Source organism: Somniosus microcephalus, chromosome 4 (genome assembly GCF_052327205.1).
Source record: "Somniosus microcephalus isolate GS21.2 chromosome 4, FLI_Smic_1.0, whole genome shotgun sequence".
Lineage (NCBI taxonomy): Eukaryota > Metazoa > Chordata > Chondrichthyes > Squaliformes > Somniosidae > Somniosus > Somniosus microcephalus.
This window is the reverse complement of record NC_140990.1, coordinates 241,386,543-241,410,244: the sequence shown is the minus strand read 5'-3', so window position 1 is coordinate 241,410,244 and position 23,702 is coordinate 241,386,543. Positions and strand designations below refer to the sequence as shown.

General features: G+C 44.2%; 1 protein-coding gene across 2 annotated transcripts in view; it reads right to left on the bottom strand.

Moving 5' to 3' along the window:
- ccdc141 (coiled-coil domain containing 141) overlaps positions 1-23,702 on the bottom strand; it is a 285,891-nt gene that overhangs the window by 94,237 nt on the left and 167,952 nt on the right. For both annotated transcript variants that reach the window (XM_085986005.1, XM_085986004.1), the window contains 3 exons: positions 22,599-22,790; positions 8,905-9,078; positions 3,284-3,463 (listed from right to left, as the gene is read on the bottom strand). In XM_085986005.1, coding sequence (XP_085842131.1) covers positions 3,284-3,463; positions 8,905-9,078; positions 22,599-22,790 — 546 coding nt within the window. The remainder of the gene's footprint in view (positions 1-3,283; positions 3,464-8,904; positions 9,079-22,598; positions 22,791-23,702) is intronic.

Below are 23,702 nucleotides of genomic sequence, written 5' to 3'. Positions count from 1 at the left end.
ATCTTTCTTTTGCCCATGGTTGTTTGGTTCGTGGGATTATTTTTTGCGTTAAGGCCGAGGTTGAGGCCAGGTTTGTACAAATGTGGAGTTACTCCTCCCCAGTTTGTGGGAGTGAGTCGTTTGTTGGGCTTTTTGTGTGGCCCGTTGATTGTTTTTGGGGATTCATGTGGGAAGGGGTTTTCATTTTTGTGTAATAAATAATTATCTTTATTCATAGAGTCTCCATGGTTGTTCTTGTTAGTGTTTGTTGGCTTCGCCGGCTGAGGGCTTGCGGAACGGCTGCATTCATCTTCCCTCATGGCCACAAGGCATTCCCTGACAGGGGGCTTAGAAGTAACGTGTAATAAGGTGGCGTCGCGCGGCCCTTGGCCCTGGTCGCTCCCTCCTGGGAACGTACTCCTGCTCCTCCTCCTCCTCCTCCTGAGGTACTGCTCCAACGTCAGGTGGCAGTGCCTGAGTCCTGCGGATAGCCAGGTTGTGTAGCATGCTGCAAACTACCACAAATTGGGAGACCCGGTCCGGCGAATACTGCAGTGCTCCTCCGGAGCGATCAAGGCAGCGGAACCGCTGCTTGAGGACCCCAATAGTTTGCTCGATGATGTTGCGGGTGGTTTGATGGCTCTCGTTGTATGCCTCTTCAGCAGCGGTCCTGGGCGCGCGGAGCGGGGTCATGAGCCAGGTACACAAAGGATAGCCTTTGTCCCCGAGTAGCCATCCTCTTGGGGGAGGCTGTGCCTCGAACATGTCATGCACAGTACTCTGCCGCAGGATAAACGCATCGTGGCTGCTGCCTGGAAAGCTGGCATTGACAGCCATGATGCGCTGCTTGTGGTCACACACCAGCTGCACATTCAGAGAATGGTAGCCCTTCCTGTTGCGAAACTGCTCGCCATGCTCCAGAGGGGCCCGCAATGCCACATGCGTACAGTCAACGGCGCCCTGCACCAAGGGGAAGTCCCCGAGTCTTGCAAATCCCAATGCGCGCTGATGCTGGCTCTCCAGGGCCATGGGGAAGGAGATGAATTGGCTTCTCCTTCTGAACAGTGCTTCGGTCACCTGGCGGATGCAGCGATGCGCGCCGTACTGGGAGATGTTAGCTATGTCCCCAGCAGCGGATTGGAAGGAGCCGGTGGCATAGAAGTTCAATGCCACCGTCACCTTCACTTCCACCGACAGAGATGTCCTGCACCTGAGCTTTGGACGCAGATCTCTGCGAAGCAGGTGGCAGATCTCTGCAACCACCTCCTTTCGGAATCGGAGCCTTCTAACACATCGCGCATCAGTCATGTTGAGGTAGGAGCGCTGCTGGCAGTATAGCCTGACTGGGTAAGGCCTACGTGGCCGACGCCTGTAGCCCCCTCTGCCTCTAGCCAGGGCTGCCCCTCTCACAATGCGTCTGTGAGCCCTACGGACATGGCGCTGCAGCTCCGCGTTGGCACCCCATGCAACCCCCATCAAATCCTGGCAAACAGTCAAATTTCCAAAAGGCCACTTGCAGCGCTCTGGCCTGAGTCCAAAAATACCTGAGCTGTTGCTGCTTGAAACCAGTTAGCTATCCTCCTTGTTGTGTGTCCAAGAGTGTTTGCTGCAAAATGGCTGGCCTTTATACTGGAGGGTACGTCCCCTTTAATTTGCGCCCCCCGGGGCCCGCGCTGGCTGTGTTGCGTTCCTTTTTTCAAACGCTCCGGCCGCCAGCCGCACAATGGGGCGGTCCGACTGAAGTTTGGAATCGGGGCGGCCAAAGGGCGTTGCACGAGGATGTGACGTCATTTTCTGCGCGCGCATCCGGGCGGGCGCTAAACTTTGCGCCGGCGCTAACGGCCAACTTAATTTGGGGCGAGGCGCAAACTGCGCTGCACCCGGCCGCAACACGCATAGCGCCCGACATTCACTTCTCTTAAGGCGCTAACTGCTGGTGCAACCAACTGAATTTCTAGGCCCTTGTCTTCAGTCCCTGCCACAAACATTGTTTACTCCATCCCTCTCCTTGGCAACTGTCTGAAGCTGAGCCAGACTGTTCACAATCTTGGTGTCGTATTTGACCCCTAGATGAGCTTCCGACCACACATCCACTCCATTACCAAGTCCGCCTACTTTCACCTCCATAACATCGCCCGACTCCACTCCTGCCTCAGCACTTTTGCTGCTGAAACCCTCGTCCATGCCTTTGTTACCTCTAGATTTGACTGTTCCACTGCTCCCCTAACTGGCCTCCCATCTTGCACCTTACAAAAACTTGAGCTCATCCAAGACTCTGGTGCCCATATGTCCTGATCACCCATCACCCCTGTGCTCACTGACCTACATTGGCTCCTGGTCTGGCAATGACTTGATTTTAAAATTCTCATCCTTGTTTTTAAATCCTTCCATAGCCTCTTCCCTCCCTATCTCTGTAATCTCCTCCAGCCCTACAACCCTGTGTGATATCTGTGCTTCTCCAATTCTGGCCTCTTGCGCATTCCCGATTTTAATTGCTCCACCATTGGCAACCATGCCTTCAGCTGCCTACGCCCCAAGTTCTGAAATTCCCTCCCTCAACCTCGCTACCTCTTTTCTCCTTTAAGATGCTCCTTAAAACCTACCTCTTTGACCAAGCTTTTGGTCACCTGTCCTAATATGTGGCTTGGTGCCAAATTTTGTTTGATAACACTCCTGTGAAGCAGCTTGGAAGATTTTACTTAGTTAAAGGTGCTATATAAATGCAAGTTGTTGTTCACTCAATACACACTCCCCCCTTCTACCCCCACAGCATGGCAACCCACCCACTGAGATAAAGGGCAATGACCCAAACAGACATAATTCCACTGGTATTTATGCCTCCTTGCAGCCCTTCCCCACATTCCTGGACCCAATTGATTCCTAGAGTAAACAAATAGCTTCAATGCCTAAACCTGCATTGGTCCCAGTACAAGCACAGTCATCATAAAAATAAATTGGGATGTACTAGCCCAACAAGCACCAAGCCAGGCAATATGTATAATGGATTCACAAAATATATATAGTGTGAATATATATTCGTAACAACACAGTTAAAAAAAGATCTATTTTGTCGTGAGATTTGGAGTTACTATCCTTTGCTATCATTGCAGCCCAGACCAACTCAGACCAACTAAAATATAATTTATTCAAGTTACATAATATTTTCAGAGATAGCATGTTTTCAGAAATGTATAAATGACCCAGTGACAAATCAATTGAAGAAACCTATTGTTTGCAGATGAGCAAAAGGTTTATAAATAATGGTTGTGGTGTTTGAATGATCATTTGTTCAGTTATACCGTACCTTTTTAATTTGCTCTTTGAATTTCTTCCATTGTTTTTTGACTGATATAATTTGGTTTAGGTGAAGTTGGCAACTTGTCCACTGGTCTGTGAGAGCCAATTTTCTCCTGTCCAGCTGATCGATTGTATTTTCAACCACACTTACTGACTTTTTCAGGTTTAAATTCAAGCTTTCATTTCTCTGAAAAATGAAGAAAAATGTAGCATCAGCCAGAAACTATTGCATTAAGATAAATGCTTTGCAATAGTGTTTTCACACTTAATGCCTCAGTTTGCACTCTCATGGGTCAATAAAGACATTATTTCATTACAAGTACCCTAACATACATCAGCCTTGCCATAAGGTTTAGAAGAATAGAATAAATTAATTTACATTAATTCAAAAAAAGGTATCAGAATTTCAGCTTTGAGCAGAAATGCAAATCATGAATCCAAGCCGTCCTGATCTAGGCCACTTCAATTGGACCAAACCAAAACCAAGCTTTGTTCAGTTTGGATATTCCAAAGATGAAATGAAAGCTTTGAACTGACAAGCTTTATCCTCATCACTCAGCTAGAGGAGAGAAAAATCTTCTCCTGTTATTCTTAAACCACGATTTATTTATTGAATTAATATCCACAGCAGTGTATATTCAATTTGAATCATAGTGTAAAGATGCCAAATCACACTTTATTCCAATAGATTAAGTGAACACAATGTCCCAGAATCTCATGATTTGAGTCAGTGGGGTCAATATTTATCTTCAGGTTTAAGTCAATTCTAATTTGGTTTGCACAGCTTAATAACCCACCTGAATCTCAACTGCAAATAGCACTCTGCTCTCCAGTCTAAGCATATTTGCATAATTATTCACAATGTCAGGTACAAACTCAAATGGATCCAGAGGTGGCCCTAGTAATGAGAGGACAATATTATGCAAGTGAAATTTAAAGGGATGGGGCCAATTTTTAAAAAATATTCGTTCATGGGATCTGGGCATCACTGGCAAGGCCAGCATTTATTGCCCATCCCTAATTGCCTTTGAGGAGGTGGTGGTGAGCTGCCTTCTTGAACCGCTGCAGTCCATGTGGTGAAGGTACTCCTACAGTGCTGTTAGGTAGGGAGTTCCAGGATTTTGACCGAGCGACGATGAAGGAATGGCGATATACTTCCAAGTCAGGATGGTGTGTGACTTGGAGGGGAACTTGGAGGTGGTGGTGTTCCCATGTGCCTGCTGCCCTTATCCTTTGAAGTGGTAGAGGTCACGGGTATGAGGGGTGCTGCCGAAGGAGCCTTCATGAGTTGCTGCAGTGCATCTTGTAGATGGTGCACACTGCAGCCAAAGTACGCCAGTGAATGTTTAAAGTGGTGGATGGGGTGCCAATCAAGTGGGCTGCTTTGTCCTGGATGGTGTCGAGCTTCTTGAGTGTTGTTGGAGCTGCACTCATCCAGGCAAGTGGAGAGTATTCCATCACACTCCTTACTTGTGCCTTGTAGATGGTGGAAAGGCTTTGGGGAGTCAGGAGGTGAGACACTCGCCACAGAATACCTAACCACTGACCTGCTCTTGTTGCCATGGTATATATGTGGCTGCACCAGTTAAGTTTCTGGTCAATGGTGACCCCCCAGGATGTTGATGGTGGGGCATTCGGTCATGGTAATGCTGTTGAATGTCAAGGGGCGGTTGTTAGACTCTCGCTTGTTGGAGATAGTCATTGCCTGGCATTTGTGTGGCACGAATGTTACCTGCCACTTATCAGCCCAAGCCTGAATGTCGTCAAGGTCTTGTTGCAAGCGGGCATGGGCTGCTTCATTATCTGAAGAGTTGCGAATGGCACTGAACACTGTGCAGTCATCAGTGAACATCCCCACTTCTGACCTTATGATGGAGGGAAGGTCATTGATGAAGCAGCTGAAGATAGGTGGGCCTAGGACACTGCCCTGAGGAACTCCTGCAGTGATGTCCTGGGGCTTTGATGATTGACCTTCAACCACCACAACCATCTTCCTTTGTGCTAGGTATGACTTCAGCCAGTGGAGAGTTTCCCCCCCGATTCCCATTGACTTCAGTTTTACTAGGGCTCCTTGATGCCACACTTGGTCAAATGTTGCCTTGATGTCAAGGTCAGTCACTCTCACCTCACCTCTGGAATTCAGCTCCTTTCAGCACCAAGGTTGTAACGAGGTCGGGAGCTGAGTGGTCCTGGTGGAACCCAAACTGGGCATCAGTGAGCAGGTTATTGGTGAGTAAGTGCTGCTTGATAGCACTGTCGACAACACCTCCTATCACTTTGCTGATGATTGAGAGTAGACTGATGGGGCGGTAATTGGCCAGATTGGATTTGTCCTGCTTTTTGTGGACAGGACATACCTGGGCAGTTTTCTACATTGTCGGATAGATGCCAGTGTTGTAGCTGTACTGGAACAGCTTGGCTAGAGGCATGGCTAGTTCTGGAGCACAACTCTTCAGCATGACAGCCCGGATGTTGTCGGGGCCCATAGCCTTTGTTGTAGCCAATGCGCTCAGCCACTTCTTGATATCACGTGAAGTGAATCGAATTGGCTGAAGACTGGCTTCTGTGATGGTGGGGACCTCAGGAGGAGGCCGATATGGATCATCCACTTCTGGCTGAAGATGGTTGCAAATGCGTGACAATTCATGACACGATGTGGACATTAGTAAACCAGATGGGTTTTTACAACAATCCAGTAGTTTCAGAAGCATAGAAGATAGGAGCAGGAGTAGGCCATTCGGCCCCTCGAGCCTGCTCCGCCATTCAATGAGATCATGGCTGATCATCCAAATTCAGTACCCTGTTCCTGCCTTCTCTCCATATCCCTTGATCCCTTTAGCCTTAAGAAATATATCCAACTCCTTCTTGAATATATTTAATGAATTGGCCTCTACTGCCTTCTTTGATAGAGAATTCCACAGGTTCACCACTCTCTGGGTGAAGAAATTCCTCCTCATCTCTGTCCTAAATGGCTTACCCCTTATCCTTAGACTCTGACCCCTGGTTCTGGACTCCCCGACCATCGGGAACATCCTTCCAGCATCTAGTCTGTCTAGTCCTGTTAGAATTTTATAAGTTGCAATGAGATCCCCTCTCATTCTTCTAAACTCCAGCGAGTACAAGCCCAATTTACCCAATCTCTCCTCATACGTCATTCCTGCCATCCCAGGTATCCGCTTGGTGAATCTTCACTGCACTCCTTCCATGGCAAGAACATCCTTCCTCAGATAAGGCAACCAAAACTGCACACAATACTCAAGATGTGGTCTCACCAAGGCCATGTACAACTGCAGCAAGACATCCTTGTTCCTGTACTCAAACCCTCTTGCTACAAAGGCCAACATACCATTTGCCTTCTTAACCACCTGCTGCACCTGCATGCTTACTTTCAGCGACTGGTGCACAAGGACGCCCAGGTCTCGTTGCACTTCCCCTTCTCCCAATCTATTGCCATTCAGATAATAATCTGCCTTCCTGTTTTTGACACCAAAGTGGATAACCTCGCATTTATCCACGTTATATTGCATCTGCCATGCTTCTGCCCAATCACCCAACCTGTCCAAATCATACTGGAGTTTCTAAGCATCCACCTCACAGCACACACGCCCACCCAACTTTGTGTCGTCTGCAAACTTGGAGATATTACATCTAGTTCCCTCGTCCAGATCATTAATGTATATTGTGAATAGCTGGTCACCATTACTGATACTAGCTTTTTTTTAAGTCTAGATTTATTTAATTAACTGAATTTAAATTCCCCAGCTGCCGTGGTGGGATTTGAACTCATGTCTCCGGATCATTAGTCCAGTAACATAACATAACCCCAGGTACCTGATTTATTGAATTTTCTAAGGAAGTCAATAACCACAGATTATTTTCCAAGAAGATAAAATTCCAAAGAAAATCAAGTAAATTCTCTGGTATATCCTCCTTACATTTCAGCTTACATTCAACGTTACCAGCTGCATCCACAGAAGACACTCCCATAGTCTCAGCAGGAGCCACAGTATTCCATAAACCATTTGTTCATTTAAGTCTATACTTATCCATATAACCTTCACATACTGGAGGTAATTCTGACTTTGGGCAACAGTGTAAAACAGCTGATATCGAATCAGCAGCTTGTTATACATCTTTCCCAATTTTCATTACCATTGACTGCTGAGTCTAGATCAAGGTTTGTTATATTAACTTAATAAAATTAACGTTTTGTATGGCAAGTAAGAATTATCATGAAGGGCAGTGCTATTTTCAGAGGTTTTCATGCAGTCTCAGTTTCTCGAAAAGAAACAGTCTGATTCAACCACCAGTTGCAGAGCTGCCATGTTGCTTTCTGTGCAGTGCATGTTCACCCTATGTCATTTAAAAAGTTTTCTTTATTAGAATGATGAAGGTAAAAAGTAATAATGTGTAATGCAAAACATCTGCAGTCTAGTTGAGTCAGTTTACCATTCTCTGTGTATAAACATAGTAGGCTGCCTTGCAAGACATTTTAAGAGGATTCCATTGCGATGATTCCAAACAAATAATGAATCTGAAAATAAACTGCAGAAGCATCAGTAGACAACCACAATGTATGAGGTTTGCAAAGATGCCAAATATAGTCTAGCATTGACATCTGATACTCCGCACTTTGGATGCCTTGTTAATTATGTAGCTGTCTTCTTTCCTCTCTCAAGTGAGCTGATGCTGTTTGTAATACAGTGAGGTAAAACAAAAGCTAGCTGTCAGCAAGTAGTCCCAAAGGAGACTATATCAAATGAATTAGTTGAGCTTTATTTTAAACATCAAAGGAAGAAAAGCTATCAATAACTAGCTTGCTAGCACACCTGTGGATGTATAAAAAATCCACTTCGTAGTGCTCTCAGGTTTCAGTCACACAGAACCATTATATCAGTAAAATTTCACTGAAAACATCAAATACAATGTAAAAATTCAGCTGTTTTGTAGTCCCAAATATTAAATTAACATCTATATGTCTATATTAAAATGCTTGCATCTAGCATGCATTTCCTATGAGTGTGATACAAGTTCCTGTAATACTTTTGCCTACACAGTTTGTTGATTGGCAGCAGCAAATCAAACCTGAAGAGGTAGGGACTGTGAATCAAAAGCAAGGGAAGAGGTTAGAAAACTACCAATGAGAATCAACAAGGGACTTATAAAAAGAACTTATCCTGAATGACCAGTTACGCAGACCAAACAATGAAAAAAGGCAACCTGGTCAAATTATTCAAAATGTTTTTTCTAAAAAAAAATTCAAATGCTTTTTTCTTGAAATTCTTTAGGGCGAAATTTGTCCTGGGCAGTAGCACAAAATGGGTGATTAGCAGCCTGCTTACACTCTGCCCGATCTTCTTTCCCATGGAAAATGAAATAATGAAAATTGGACACATGACATTAAAACTATATTAATATAACAACTGACGTAGGTGATGCAAAACTATAGCAACATAATTCGGGAATTCCTTTTGAGAATCTACAAAAATTACAGATATCTTCTATAAGGGAAAGAAGAGGATCCCGAATATAACTAAATAAGTTTTTGAAGCACAAAGAACCCAGAATCCTATATTTGCAAAATGAATTGAGGAATTTGCATTAAAATGATTGAATTGAAAAACTTACCATATTTACAGCACTCTTGAAGTTGAACCCCAGATCTTGGAGCGAAAGAAAGCCCTTAAGGACCGACTGCCATTTGGAATCAGCAAGCTCCAACACTGCCCTAACATTTTCTTCATTGTCCTTTACAGGTTGAGACTGGTAACAATCTTCTAAGGTTCGCATTGATGCTTCAACCTGATTCATGTCAAATGTGATGAAGATTACTTTCAAAACAAGTCCATGTCACACAATTTAACATTGAAATATTTTGATTAGTTTGATGAGGAACTAAAATATTAAATGCTGTTAAGGAATTATAAACTAAAGAATTAATTAAAACAAATACAATGACAACATTTGGACCACCTAATCATTTTTTTAAAATACGTAAATCTTTAATTTAAAAACAAGTAGTGTTTTAATCAGAATAAATAAATTGCAATATTATGACATTGCACAAACTGCAAAGATGTCTTCAAAAATGCACAAAGTAATAAATGCAAATAGTTTAAAAGTGTCAAAACTATGGTACTAGTAATTATGGCCGCGAATTTAATAGACCTCAGAGGGCGAGTTTGAAGGTGGGTCGGTTGCGAAAATCAGAAAAATTGCTGGCGGGCTGCGAACCCGGCACCATCCCGCCTCCACGCGACTTTGGCAAGTGTCGAGTCAGCCGCTTCCAAACTGACCCGACACCAAATGGCAGAGGAGGAAGTTAAAGCAGTTAACAGCTTGTTAACTGCCTGGATAATCCTATTTTAAAGGCCTGTTTGGATTTGGTTGGTTTCTCTGCGCGCTGCCCGCCTTCATAAAAACACGCCAGCTGCATTGAGCCGGGTTTAGTGAGGAACTGAATTGTTGGCAGCTGCTCGAACAGCTTAAAAGTGGTCCTGCAATCTCTCATTCTTTCACATCCCACAACTTAGTGCTTTGAGGTTTGGGAGACATTTTTCAGCTCTATTAATCTTGTGAGTGTTGAGGCTGAAATCCATCTGCAGTGTGACCTCCTTGGAATACCCTCTGGCCACTTTGTCTGAGCGCAAACAGCCTCCATTCCTTGACTGAGATATATACCAGCGGTATGGGAACCATTTATATCCTCTCATCCTGGTCATCAGATTCGGAGGCAAGAGCAGAACCAGGCACAACAGCAGCACCAACAACACAAGCACCAACCTCCTCCTCAACCACCTGATGATGCACAGGGCAGAGGGCATCAGCACAGGCCTGCACCTCGCCGCAGGAGATAACCCCAACACTGGCTTTACAGGCAGAGGATGAGCTTCCTCAACTTGAGTGAGCAGCAGTGCCAAAGGAGGCTGAGACTTCCGCGAGAGGTAGTCGCTAACATCTGTGCAATGCTGCACCAACACCTAGAGCCCAGAGGAGCGGGTGGCCACTCCTTAAAAGTGGCTGTCAAAGTCACCACCGCCCTCAACTTCTTTGCTTCAGGGTCCTTCCAGGGATCAGCTGCAGACATCAGCAGCATCTCCCAGTTGGCCGCACACACCTGCATCACGCAGGCTACCAATGCCCTCTTTGCAAAGGCGCACAATTACATTCACTTCTCCATGGATGAAGCAAGTGTGACCATGCGTGCGGTTGGCTTTGCAAAGCTGGCAGGCTTCCCAAGGGTGCAGGGTGTCGTAGACTGCACACATGTAGCCATTAAGGCAGCCCATCACAACCCAGCTGTTTTTGTCAACCGCAAGGGGTTCCACTCCCTTAACATCCAGCTGGTGTGTAACCACAGGAAGATCATCATGCATGTTTGCGCAAAGTACCCTGGCAGTTGCCATGGTCCTTCATCCTGTGGCATTCTACTGTGCCTCAGCTCTTCAATCCGCCAAGCCAACTTTCCGGATGGTTACTTGGTGACAAGGGCTATCCCTGAAAAAGTGGCTCATGACACCGATGAGGAGGCCATCAAACAAGGCTGAGGAGCGGTACAATGTGAGCCACATTTCCACCAGAAGCATCATAGAGCAAACCATCGGCTTGCTCAAAATGCGATTCAGATGCCTCGACAGATCTGGTGGAGCTTTGCAGTATGCACCAGCCAGGGTGTCCAAAATCATCGTTGTCTGCTGTGCCCTGCACAACATCGCACAGCAGTGTGGCTTATCGCTGCGGGAGGAAAAACTGGCTCAGCACAGACCATCCTTGGAAGAAGAGGGGGAGGACGAGGAGGAGGCCGAGGAGGAGGAGAACGAGGATGAGGAGGCACGCCTTTTGAGCCGGATGTGGCCAATGCAGCAGCACTCGAGCACATTGCTGGCCGTCACACAAGGGATGCACTCATCCATGCCAGATTTGCATAAGCTTATGCTTCAACGACAGGTGGCTGGCATATGGCTATGAATGTGTGGACGACCTTCTTAGCACGCCATATATCATCTCTTCAATAAATGGTGCTTTCCTATCACTCTCAGCACCATCATAACAAATGCAAGTCACCCTGAGCCCTCAATGTGCAACTTCCATTTCCCAGAACACATAGGCCAGAACTTCAACTGTTTGCCATCACTTTTGTTTCATCTCATCACAAAAGGATGACAATTGAAAATATACAACAGAACAAAACACCCAAGTGACTACCCTTGTGACTATTTGTGTGTTAGCTTCCTCTTATGCGTGCTTCTACGTGCTGCTTCCCCTGTGGCTTCAACAGATGTAGAGGCACCTTGTTCACTTTGATGCTGCGCTTGCTTAGATGCCTTTTGGAAGTCTGGGAGGGCTCCTCCACAGTCTGCTCTTCCTGTGGCTGTGCAGGGGCTGAGACGGCCATCTCAGTTGGGTGAGGACTCTAGGCCTCTGACCGAGGGCTCCGCAGTGGCATGGTTGTGTGAGCGTTTGGAGTGGAGCCCACACTTCCTCGTTATCTGCCACCAACATCCCTCTCATGGGTCACCCGCACATCACTGCTAGCAAGTGGCTGGAGAGCACCTTGCTGCACATCAGTGGGGCCACGAGGACCCGTCTCAATACTGACAATCCTCATAACGGGGACGTCCATGTACCTCTGGTGTCTCTCCTCAATAGATGCCCATCTATCCTCCATAGCAGACCATCTATTTAGAAGAGTCACCGTGTTCTCGTGTGTCTGGTGACTTATATCCTCCATTGAGGTTGCCACCCTCTCCATGGCGGCACGTTCATGCATCATTGCCTCCACAAAGGCTGTGCTCATGTTTGAGATGGACTCCTCCATTCTCTCCACACGTGCAGTTACCCTGGAGGCAAACCCTGTCAGAGACTCCTGCACTTGTTCCTGGAGTTCCAGCACTGCTCTCTTTCTGGATGGCCCCAGAGGCACAGCATCTACATGCAGATCAGAGCTAGGAGCATCCTGCGACCTCCAATGAGGACTCTCCACTGCTGTCATTGTCTCCACCAACTGCTGATGCTCACTTGTGAGCTGTGATACACCAGGTGACAACACTATATGTTGCGAAGGCCCCGCCGAGGTGTGCATATCTGCACTGGTGCTGGGTGCGCTGAGTCCTGGTGATGCTGCTCCCTCGGAGGCTGCAGGTTCCTCTGAGGAGTCGTCCAGATCTTCCTCCTGGACAATGGGGAGGGGGGCTCTCAATGGTCCTGTGGGAGAGTAAAGGCATCAGTTAGACATCTGTCTTTTAGGTTGCAGACACATCCTATTGTGCAGATGATCCAAAGTCAATCTCTATGAACATCATTTGCCATTGCGGTCAATCATGAAATCTAAATGCGAGGGTTGAAAATCTATTCTGTCACCAGTGCGTCTAGTGCGCCTGTCTCTCCGTCCCCCACTTCCAGCTCCTCGCCACCTCCCACAATCTTGTGCACAGCCTCTTCAGCACTTGTCAATGTCACCAGGGATGGTGGGCCTCCTCCTGTCTTTGCTCTCTCTCTCTTATTCTGGGCTATCTTTTCCTGCAAGGAGGGACACAAATGGAGTTTCAGCGAGAGTGATGGAGTGACTGTGAAGAATCCATAACATTGAAGCTTAGAGGGAGACCAAGAAAGAGTGAGGTGCCAAGAGGAAGCTGCCTCCCTGTGTATTGTTAGTTGTCATTGCAAAACAGTGAGAGCGAGTGTGAGGGGTGCATGGGGAAGTGATTCAGTACAGAGAGAGAGATGGATAGGTAAGGGTGCAAGGGAAGTAAGGGTAAGGTGGGATGTGGAGAAGCAGGCTTACAACGCAGAGTGCTGGTGATGAGAAGAGAAGGGAAGCAGATTGAAGGTAAGTGTGATGAGATACTCACTTTTGAAGATCGCAGAAGATCATTAAACCGTTTCTGGCACTGAATCCAGGAGCGTGAACATATTGACCTTGCGCTGACCTCCTCAGCAATTTGCAGCCAGACTGCCTTTGTTTGCTGAGGAGGCTTCCTCCGGCCATCGGGAGGGAACAGAATCTCCCGGTGCCCTCTTACTCCCTCCAGAAGAGCTTGGAGGGAGTCCTCATTAAACGGTAGAGCAGTCTTGGCTTTTTGCAGCACTCATTGTAGCCTGGGCCCATTCAAACACAAGCAGAAAAGAGAAATGAAAGGCTGAGGCTGCATTGGCCCCTTAAAAACAACTGCAGCAATGATGTCATCAGAGGCGACTAACAGACCCGATCCCACTCATTGGACCAGGCAGCGCGCACAACGGGACTTAATAGGCCACTTAAATTAAAATCTCAATTTGGGAGTGTTATGTTCATAAATAAATAAACGTTTTCATTATGAACAGCTAGCTTGAGCTAGTCATTTATTCAGCCATGTGGACTAGTGTACAAGCATCCATCTTGACTACTGCCTTGTGGGTAGCCCACTACTAAACATACAGCTCCACCTAGTGTACCATTCTAGAATGACATGTTACTGATCATTACATCCCCCTTCATTAGAGGTTAAACAAAATCAATATCAATCAATATCAATCAATCATAACGACAAACATCTTCACAACGGTCAACACATTTTCAAAGCTTTACTTTATGAACTCCAAGCTTTTCATTCTTTTATTATAGTTTTCTTTGTACTCAAAGATTAAGTCTATCAGGCTTTTTTACTTCATGTGTGGATCTTCTCAGCACAGGTAAGTCTGATGTGTTTGCATGAGAGCCTGTATGTGTGTTTGTGTTAGATTGTTCTGGTGGTGAGTGACAAGATTCAGTTGCGGCATTGTCATCGGTTTGCTCTTGGATAGTTTCTTGTGTTTTCAGGAGGGAACGGCGGTTCCTCCTGAGAATCTGTCCTTCCTCAGTTCTAACGGTGTATGACCTTGGTCCTACTTCCTCAAGAACTGTAGCTTTCCTGTTCCATGCATTTGGATCCTCAATCCTGACAACATCATCCCTTGTCAATGGTTTCAGAGTTTTAGAAACATAGAAACATAGAAGATAGGAGCAGGAGTACGCCATTTGGCCCTTCGAGCCTGCTCCGCCATTCAATTAGATCATGGCTGATCATCCAAATTCAGTACCCTGTCCCTGCCTTCTCCCCATATCCCTTGATCCCTTTAGCCTCAAGAAATATATCCAACTCTTTCTTGAATATATTTAATGAACTGGCCTCCACCGCCCTCTGTGGCAGAGAATTCCACAGGTTCACCACTCTCTGGGTGAAGAAATTCCTCCTCATTTCAGTCCGAAATGGCTTACCCCTTATCTTTAGACTATGACCCCTGGTTCTGGACTCCCCGGCCATCCAAAACATCCTTCCTGCATCTAGTCTGTCCAGACCTGACAGAATTTTATAGGTTTCGATGAGATCCCCTCTCAATCTTCTAAACTCCAGTGAGTATAAGCCCAATCGACACAATCTCTCCTCATACGTCATTCCTGCCATCCCAGGTATCAGCCTGGTGAATCTTCGCTGCTCTCCCTCCATGGCAAGAACGTCCTTCCTCAGGTAAGGTGACCAAAACTGCACACAATACTCAAGGTGCGGTCTCACCAAGGCCCTGTACAACTGTAGCAAGACATCCTTGTTTTTGTACTCGAACCCTCTTGCTACGAAGGCCAACATACCATTTGCCTTCTTAACCGCCTGCTGCACCTGCATGCTTACCTTCAGCGACTGGTGCACAATAACACCCAGGTCTCTTTGCACTTCCCCTTCTCCCAATCTATTGCCATTCAAATAATAATCTGCCTTCCTGTTTTTGCCACCAAAGTGGATAACCTCACATTTATCCACATTATAGTGCATTTGCCATGTTTCTGCCCAATCACCCAACCTGTCCAAATCGTACTGGAGTTTCACGACATCCTCCTCACAGCTTATCCTCCCACCCAGCTTTGTGTCGTCTGCAAATTTGGAGATATTACATCCAATTCCCTCGTCCAGATCATTAATATATATTGTGAACAGCTGGGGTCCAAGGATTGATCCTTGCGGTACCCCACTAGTCACTGCCTGCCACTCGGAAAATGACCCGTTTATTCCAACTCTTTGCTTTCTGTCCGCCAACCAGTTCTCTCTCCAAGTCAATACCTTGCCCCCAATCCCATGTGCCTTAATTTTGCACGCTAATCTCTTATGTGGGACCTTATCAAAAGCCTTCTGAAAGCCCAAATACACCACATCCACTGGTTCTCCCTTATCTATTTTACCAGTTACATCCTCAAAAAATTCCAGTAGATTAGTCAAGCATGATTTACCTTTTGTAAATCCATGTTGACTTTGTCCGATCCAGTCACTGCTTTCCAAGTGCTCTGCTATTACATCTTTTATAATAGACTCTAGCATTTTCCCCACTACCGATGTCAGGCTTACCGGTCTATAATTCCCCGCTTTTTCTCTACCACCTTTTTTGAATAGTGGGGTAACATTAGCTACCCTCCAATCCATGGGTACTGTTCCAGAGTCTATCGAGTTCTGGAAGATGACCAGCAATGCATCTACTATCTCTAGGGCCACTTCCTTAAGTACCCTGGGATGTAGACCATCAGGCCCTGGGGATTTATCGGCCTTCAGTCCCATCAATTTTCCTAACACCATTTCCCTACAAATACTGATTTCTTTCAGTTCCTCCCTTTCATCAGACCCTATGTTCCCCGGCATCTCTGGGAGGTTATTTGTGTCCTCCTTTGTGAAGACAGAACCAAAGTATGTATTTAGTTGGTCTGCCATTTCCTTGTTTCCCATTATAAATTCCCCTGATTCTGACTGTAAGGGACCCACACTTGACTTCACCAATCTTTTTCTCTTCACATATCTATAAAAGCTTTTACAGTCAGATTTTATGTTCTCTGAAAGCTTACTCTCATATTCTATTTTCCCTTTCTTAATTAATCCCTTTGTCCTCCTTTGTTGACTCCTAAACTGCTCCCAATCCTCAGGATTATTGTTTTTTCCAGCCAATTTATATGTCCTCTCCTTGGATCTTATGCTATCCCTAATTTCCCTTGTTAGCCACGGTTGAGTCACCTTTTTTGTTTTATTTTTATGCCAAACTGGGATGAACAATTTCTGTAGCTCATCCATTCGGTCTTTGAATGTTTGCCATTGCCTATCCACCGTCAGCCCTTTGAGTGCCATTCCCCAATCAATCCTACCCAACTCGCTCCTCAGACCATCGTAGTTTCCTTTATTTAAATTGAGGACCCTTGTCTCTGAGTCAACTACTTCATTCTCCATCTTAATGAAGAATTCGATCATATTATGATCGCTCCGACCCAAGGGGCCTCGTACAACAAGATTGCTAATTAATCCTTTCTCGTTACATAGTACCCAGTCTAAGATGGCCTGATCTCTGATTGGTTCCTCGACATATTGGTCCAGGAAACCATCCCCTAAACACTCCAGGAATTCCTCCTCCACAGTATTGTTACTAATTTGGTTGGCCCAATCTATATGTAGATTAAAGTCACCCATGATGACTGCTGTGCCCTTATTGCACGCTTCTTTAATTTCCCTTTCAATGCCATCCACAACCTCCGCCTTACTGTTTGGAGGTCTATATACCACTCTCACTAACGTTTTCTTCCCCTTAGTATTTCTCAATTCTACCCATACAGATTCAACATCATCAGAGCTAATATCCTTCATTACAATTGTATTAATCCCTTCTTTAACCAGTAATGCTACCCCACCTCCCTTTCCTTTTTGCCTATCTTTCCTGAATATCAAATACCCCTGGATGTTGAGTTCCCAGTCTTCGCCATCCTTGAGCCACGTTTCCGTAATCCCAACCAAATCATCAAATCAAATCAAATCAAATCAAATCAAATCATAATCGTTTACCTCTATTTGCGCAGCCAATTCATCCACCTTATTACAAATGCTCCTCGCATTAAGACACAAAGCCTTCAGGCTTGTTTTTTTAATGCTCTTAGACCTATTAGAATTATTATTTACTGTGGCAACGTTTGATTTAAACAGTTGATTTCTCTGACTGCCAATTTTGTTTTTCTCCTTCCTATATTTTGCTTTTATCCCTGTTTTCCTTTCCTCTGTCTCCCTGCTCAGGTTCCCAACCCCCTGCCATTTTAGTTTAAACCCCCCCGAACAGTGCTAGCAAACCTCCCCGCAAGGATATTTGTCCCACTCTGGTTCAGGTGCAACCCGTCCGACTTGTACAAGTCCCACCTTCCCCAGAAGCAGGCCCAGTGATCCAGGAAACTGAAGCCCTCCCTCCTGCACCAACTCTTTAGCCACGCATTCATCTGCTCTATCCTCCTATTCCTATACTTGTCATAGTGTGATTTCTGTTTCAGCTTTAACAGTTGAAGTCTCTGTCTCAGTTCCTTTTTCTGCTTTTCTTTTGCACAGCAGGGTAGCGTGGTGCACAACTTGCGACCCATTAGGAGTTCAGCAGGTGAAGAACCACAGTCTAAAGGGGAGGCTCGGTAGCTCAGCAGGGCGAGATAAGGATCAGACTTGCTCTCTGTTGCTTTCTTCAGTAGCTGTTTGAGAACTTGAACACCTTTCTCTGCCTTACCATTCGACTGAGCATACAGAGGACTGGATGTGATGTGTTGAAAGTCATAATGTGGTGCAAACTGTTGCCACTCCTTACAGTTGAAGCACGGACCATTGTCGCTAACGGCAATCCTGGGAATTCCATGTCTGGCGAAGATGGATTTAACATGCATTATGACACTGCTTGCTGATGTGCTTGAGAGCAGCGCCATCTCAGGATAGTTAGAATAGTAGTCAATCACTATTAGATAGTCTTTACCATTCAAATGAAGAGGTCCATACCAACCTTTTGCCATGGTGCTGTTGGTAAGTCAGCTACTATCATTGGTTCCTTTGCTTGTTTGTTTTGGTGTTTCTGACATGTCTCACATATGCCTATCATGTTCTCAATGTCCTTATTTATGCCAGGCCAATAAACAGTGTCTCTTGCTCTCCTTTTGCATTTTTCAATTCCGAGCTGTCCCTCATGAATCCTTTTGAGCATGTCTCGACGTAGAGCCTGTGGAATGACTATTCTGTTCTGTTTTAGTAATAGTCCACTTGCGACACTTAACTCTGACCTGATGTGATAGTACTTTGGACAGGAACCTTTTGGCCAACCATGATGAATGTTCTCTATTACTGTTTGTAACACTGTATCTTTTACTGTTTCTTCTGCTATTTGCTTTGATTTTGTGTCTGACATGGACAGCGCAGCAGTGACCATACTCACATGAACATCCACGTCTTCCTCAGTAGAGCTCACTCATTGTGGGTGCTCGGGATAGTGCATCTGCTAACATTATGTGTTTGCCTGGTGTGTAGATCAGTTCAAAGTCATATCTTTGCAGCTTCATCATGAGTCATTGAATCCTTGGAGATATCTTATTCAGATTTTTTTTTATGCTGACAACCAGTGGGCAGTGGTCTGTCTCAACTGTGAAGGTGGGAAGTCCATATATGTAGCCATGGAACTTTTCTAGTCCAACTACCAAGCCTACACATTCCTTTTCAATCTGGGCGTATCGACACTCAGTATCAGTCATAGACCTGGAGGCATAGGCAACAGGCTTCCAATCTTCACCCTCTGCTTGTAGCAAGACCGCACCTAGGCCATCTTTTGATGCATCCGTTGACACTTTGATTCTCTTTGTTGGGTCAAAGAAGGTGAGTACAGGTGTGGTTGTCAGCACTGTTTTGAGGTTCATCCACTCTTGTTCATGTCTTTCTGTCCATGCAAACTCATTTGTTTTATGTAGCAGGTCTCGCCGACAGGCTGTCTTGGCTGACAAGTTAGGAATGAACTTTCCAATGAAGTTTATCATCCCCATGATGCGTAGCACTCCTTTTTTGTCAGTGGGTCGAGGCATGTTGAGTATGGCGTTTACTTTTTCCATATCTGGCTCTATTCCTTTACCAGATAGATTATCTCCTAGGAAAGTGACTTCCTGGATGCCAAACTGACACTTGGCTTTGTTGAGCTTCTGTCCATTCTGGCGTATGCTCTGTAGCACTTTAGTCAGTCTCTCACTGTGTTCTTTCAGTGTGGAGCCCCAGATGATGATGTCATCAACATAGACCCGAATTCCTTCCAGACCTTCAATTATGTGTTCCATCGCTCTATGAAAGATTTCAGATGCAGATATTATCCCGAAAGGCATTCTGAGGAAACAATACCTGCCAAATGGTGTGTTGAAGGTATAGTATTTGGTGCTCTCTTCATCCAGTTTTAGTTGTCAAAATCCTTGTGAGGCATCGAGCTTTGTGAAGTATCTGGCACCTGACATTTCACTGGTGATTTCTTCTCGCTTGGGAATCTGGTAGTGTTCACGTTTTATGTTTGCATTTAAGTCCTTTGGATCCATGCATACACTTAGATCATTGTTCTTTTTCTTTACACATACCATGGAGTTAACCCAGTCTGTTGGCTCTTCGACTTTCCTGATGACTCCTAGTGTGGTCATTCTGTCCAGTTCTTTTTTGAGCCGGTCACGCAGGGGTGCTGGAACTCTTCGTGGAGCATGTATCACTGGCTGAGCATCCTCCTTTAGCTGGATCTTGTAAGTGAATGGTAGAACTCCAAATCCTTTGAACACATCCTGGAAATTACTCACTACAGAATCCACTGATTCATCTGGTCTGCTTATGGCACAGTTTATACGGTCGACTCTCTTGACCAGTTCTCAGCCCTCACAAGCTTTGTCACCTAGTAGTGAATCAAGTCCTTCAGCCACAACAGAAAACATGAGATGATGCACTTTGTCTTTGACTGTCACTTTGAGTGTGCATACACCTAAGCTATCTATTTTCTGTCCATTATATTTCTTCAGTAGTACTAACTTTTTCTGTGTTTTGGGCTTTTCTTTCATATTTTTAATGTCACTCATACTGATTAAGTTTGCTTTTGCCCCAGTGTCTAGTTTCAATGTAACTAATGCTCCATTTACCTGCAGTGGCATTATCCATTTGTCCTCTTTTACTGCATTAACTTTATGTTCAGCATTGTCCATTCCTGAGGGCTGCACATTTTCTGTATCCTTTTCTATATTGTCACATGACACCATTCCAACAAAAAATGTCTCACTTAAATCAGTGTCCTCAATCACATTGACTTGTTGCCCTTTCTTTGTTTTTACTTTTGAAAAGCATTGTTTGGCAAAGTGATTCTTTCCATTACATTTTGTGCACATTGTCCCAAATGCAGGGATTGTCTTGACTGGTGCTGGTAACCACAGTGTTTACAATTAAAAATTCCATCCTCCGATTGCTTTGCATTTCTGTTCTGCCCATGTTTCTTCCCCTTGTAGGACACAGCACTGACAGTTGCACCACTATTAATTTCACTGAAAGTCCTTGCATGCTGCTGAGCTAGCTCACTGACATGGTATATTTTCACAGCAACCTCCAATGTTAGTTCGGTTTCTCTCAACAAACATTCCCTGACCTTTTTATCATGAATACCAAACAGAATCTGGTCACGAATCATGGATGATTTCAGTTCAGAGAAATTACATGTCTGTGCTTTCAGTTTCAGATCGGTCACAAAGCTATCAAAAGTCTCATTTCACTGCTGTGTCCATGAACGGAACATGTACCTCTCATAGGTCTCGTTCTTTTTGGGAGAACAATGTGTATCAATCTTCTTTAGCACATCGTCCATTTTTTTTCTGTCCTCCTCTTGATCAAATACAAACGTATTAAATACCTCTATCACCTGCGGGCCTGCAACCGTGAGCAGCAACGCTATTTTCCTTGCGTCTGGCTTCGTACTGAATCCGATGGCAGTAGTGTAGAGTTCGAATTGTTGTTTGAAAGTCCGCCAATTGCAGTCGACATTCCCCGTGAGTTTCAAACCCTCCGGTGGCTTCAAATTTTCCATGTTGTGTTTCACAATATTCAGCAGATATTACCAATCCTGGTACCATGTTATGTTCATAAATAAATAGACGTTTTCATTATGAACAGCGAGCTTGAGCTAGTCATTTATTCAGCCATGTGGACTAGTGTACAGGCATCCATCTTGACTACTGTCTTGTGGGTAGCCCACTACTAAACATACAGCTCCACCTAGTGTACCATTCTAGAATGACATGTTACTGATCATTACAGGGAGTGGCTGAAACCGGCAGCGGGACCGGAACCCGTGCACCAGGCAACCCGACTCCAAACCGCCTCCTCTATTAAATTCGCGTCCTTAGTGTCAATAAATATATGACCAGGAAGACTGTGCACCAGCCTATGCTCCTCTTTACAGCTTCTCATGAAATATGTGTGCACTAAATCTCAGGAGATCATATTTTTCCAGATCTGTCATTAATCTAATGGTTACACAGCATATTTTGTGTTCATTATTAGAGGTAGTCTATTGAGTGCAAGTTAACATCACAAAATGCATCATATGTGGTACAAGTTAGCACTAAATTGGTAGTCTCGCTCAGTGGATCGTGAGAGAAATGGAAACATTCTATTGGGTAATTAAAGCACATTGGGAAAAAGAGGGTTTTACTCATAATAAAAATATGACATTTCAATTATTCGAGAAAAGCATTGTGGAAAGTTATGAAAAAATAGATATCGATGATGACAACTGATTTTGTCCAAGCTTTGTCACACATGCAAAACTTTGAAAACAAATATGAAACTGTTCTTAAAAATATTAAGACTCATTTGAATAGTGGATAATGAGGCAATGATACAAACCAAAGAAAATACCCTTGTTAACAGTACTCTGTTCACTGAATACATGGCAAAACATGCAGTGTTAGTAACTTGATTAACTGAGTATTCAAACAAATGTGCAAAAATAAGTACTCAACTGACCATATGGTTTTTTCTGCACTGTGGGTGTCAGTTACAAGCCAACTATGATAAATGTAATAATCTGTCTCCACTTCATTTATTCAACATAATTCCTATGTCCTAAAAGTTGCCTATAGTCTTGTAGAAAAACATGGCTCTGCCAAAAACAGAAGTCCATTTTAAGAAGTTCTCCAAAATAAGTTAACTATCTCCCAATCCATGAACTTTAGCTCAAACAATCTATTCCCTGATGAACTTTTGTCAATTTGATCAATAAAATGATCTTTTGTTGTTATAAATTAGATTATACGATTCTATGATTCTATGTGAGTACATCCCCATAGATGTGTGCATTAATGTGAATGTTTTTAATAATTTGGAAAATTGTAGAGCAATATAAGATTAAAGCTTTGCAAATCTCAGAACTAGAAAGCATTTGTTAATTTAAAATCATAATCAACAAATGCATTTTGAACTCTGCACAACAATAATATTTCTAAAAAAACTTGACATTTTTCAGTGAGATAAATTTTTTTAAATCACCTCTTCAGCTTGTTTCAGAAAGGTTGTGTAGGATTGTAAGTGTTCGACCCGTGCATTCAGCTTCCGACACAATGCTTTCCATTCTACATTCAGTATAATAAACTTATCAGAAAATGTCTTGACTTCTGGGACTTCAAACATTTCTGCCTGTTTGATGATGTCTGTAATGTGTTTTAATTCATTTTCTACCTCCTGGAACAAATACAATATCACTGCAGTAAGATGTGTTACATTGACAAACAGAAAAACAACAATGTTTTAAAGCCTACACACACTTGAAGCTTCCTCACGCCTCCAATTATTCGACTCTGCTAAACTTTCAGCGACCTGAAACGTTAACTCTGTTTCTTTCCCCACAGATGCTGCCTGACCTGCTGAGTATTTTCAGCATTTTCTGTTTTATTTGCAGATTTCCAGCATCCACAGTATTTTGCTTTCATTTTGGTGGCAGTCTTTCTTTTTTCATTGTATTTCTTTACCATATTATGCGCTACCTTAGATACAACCTAACAAAGGATCACCTTTTAGTTGCATAGTTACATATTTATTCCTGAATATAAAGTTGCTACGGGCTCCTAATTCATTTTTTAACCAAAAATGTTTTTATGCAATTTAAAAAAAAATTCTGGTGTACTGTCAATGAAACATAGCCAAAGAAAGCATTTAATTTGCAATGCTGTTTTGTAAAAAAAAATCTACTGCCTATTAAAAAAGGAAAAATAGCTGGAGGCGTAGCTTTTGTTCAAAGTGTTCCCTTCCAGTTGTTATCTAAAACAAAATTATAAAAATATTTCCCAAGATTAAAAAAAGGTCACATTTCAAGGAGAGCAGTAGAGATCACTATTCCAGGCCTCACAGCTGCTTTGGTGACAATAGTGGTAACGAGGAGTATCCTTCATGGCAAAGTGGCTCCATTCATTTTAATGGGGGTCACAACTAAAGACCGACTTCGGATCTAATCCGGAACTGCCCGACCCCATGAAAAATGACTACCAAGTGGGCATGATGTATACTTTATTTGGAGCAAGTTTTCTTGGGCTCTGTAGATCCAGATTAGCCCCCAGGCCACTGTGAATTATTCCCCACCCCCATTCAAATGACTGT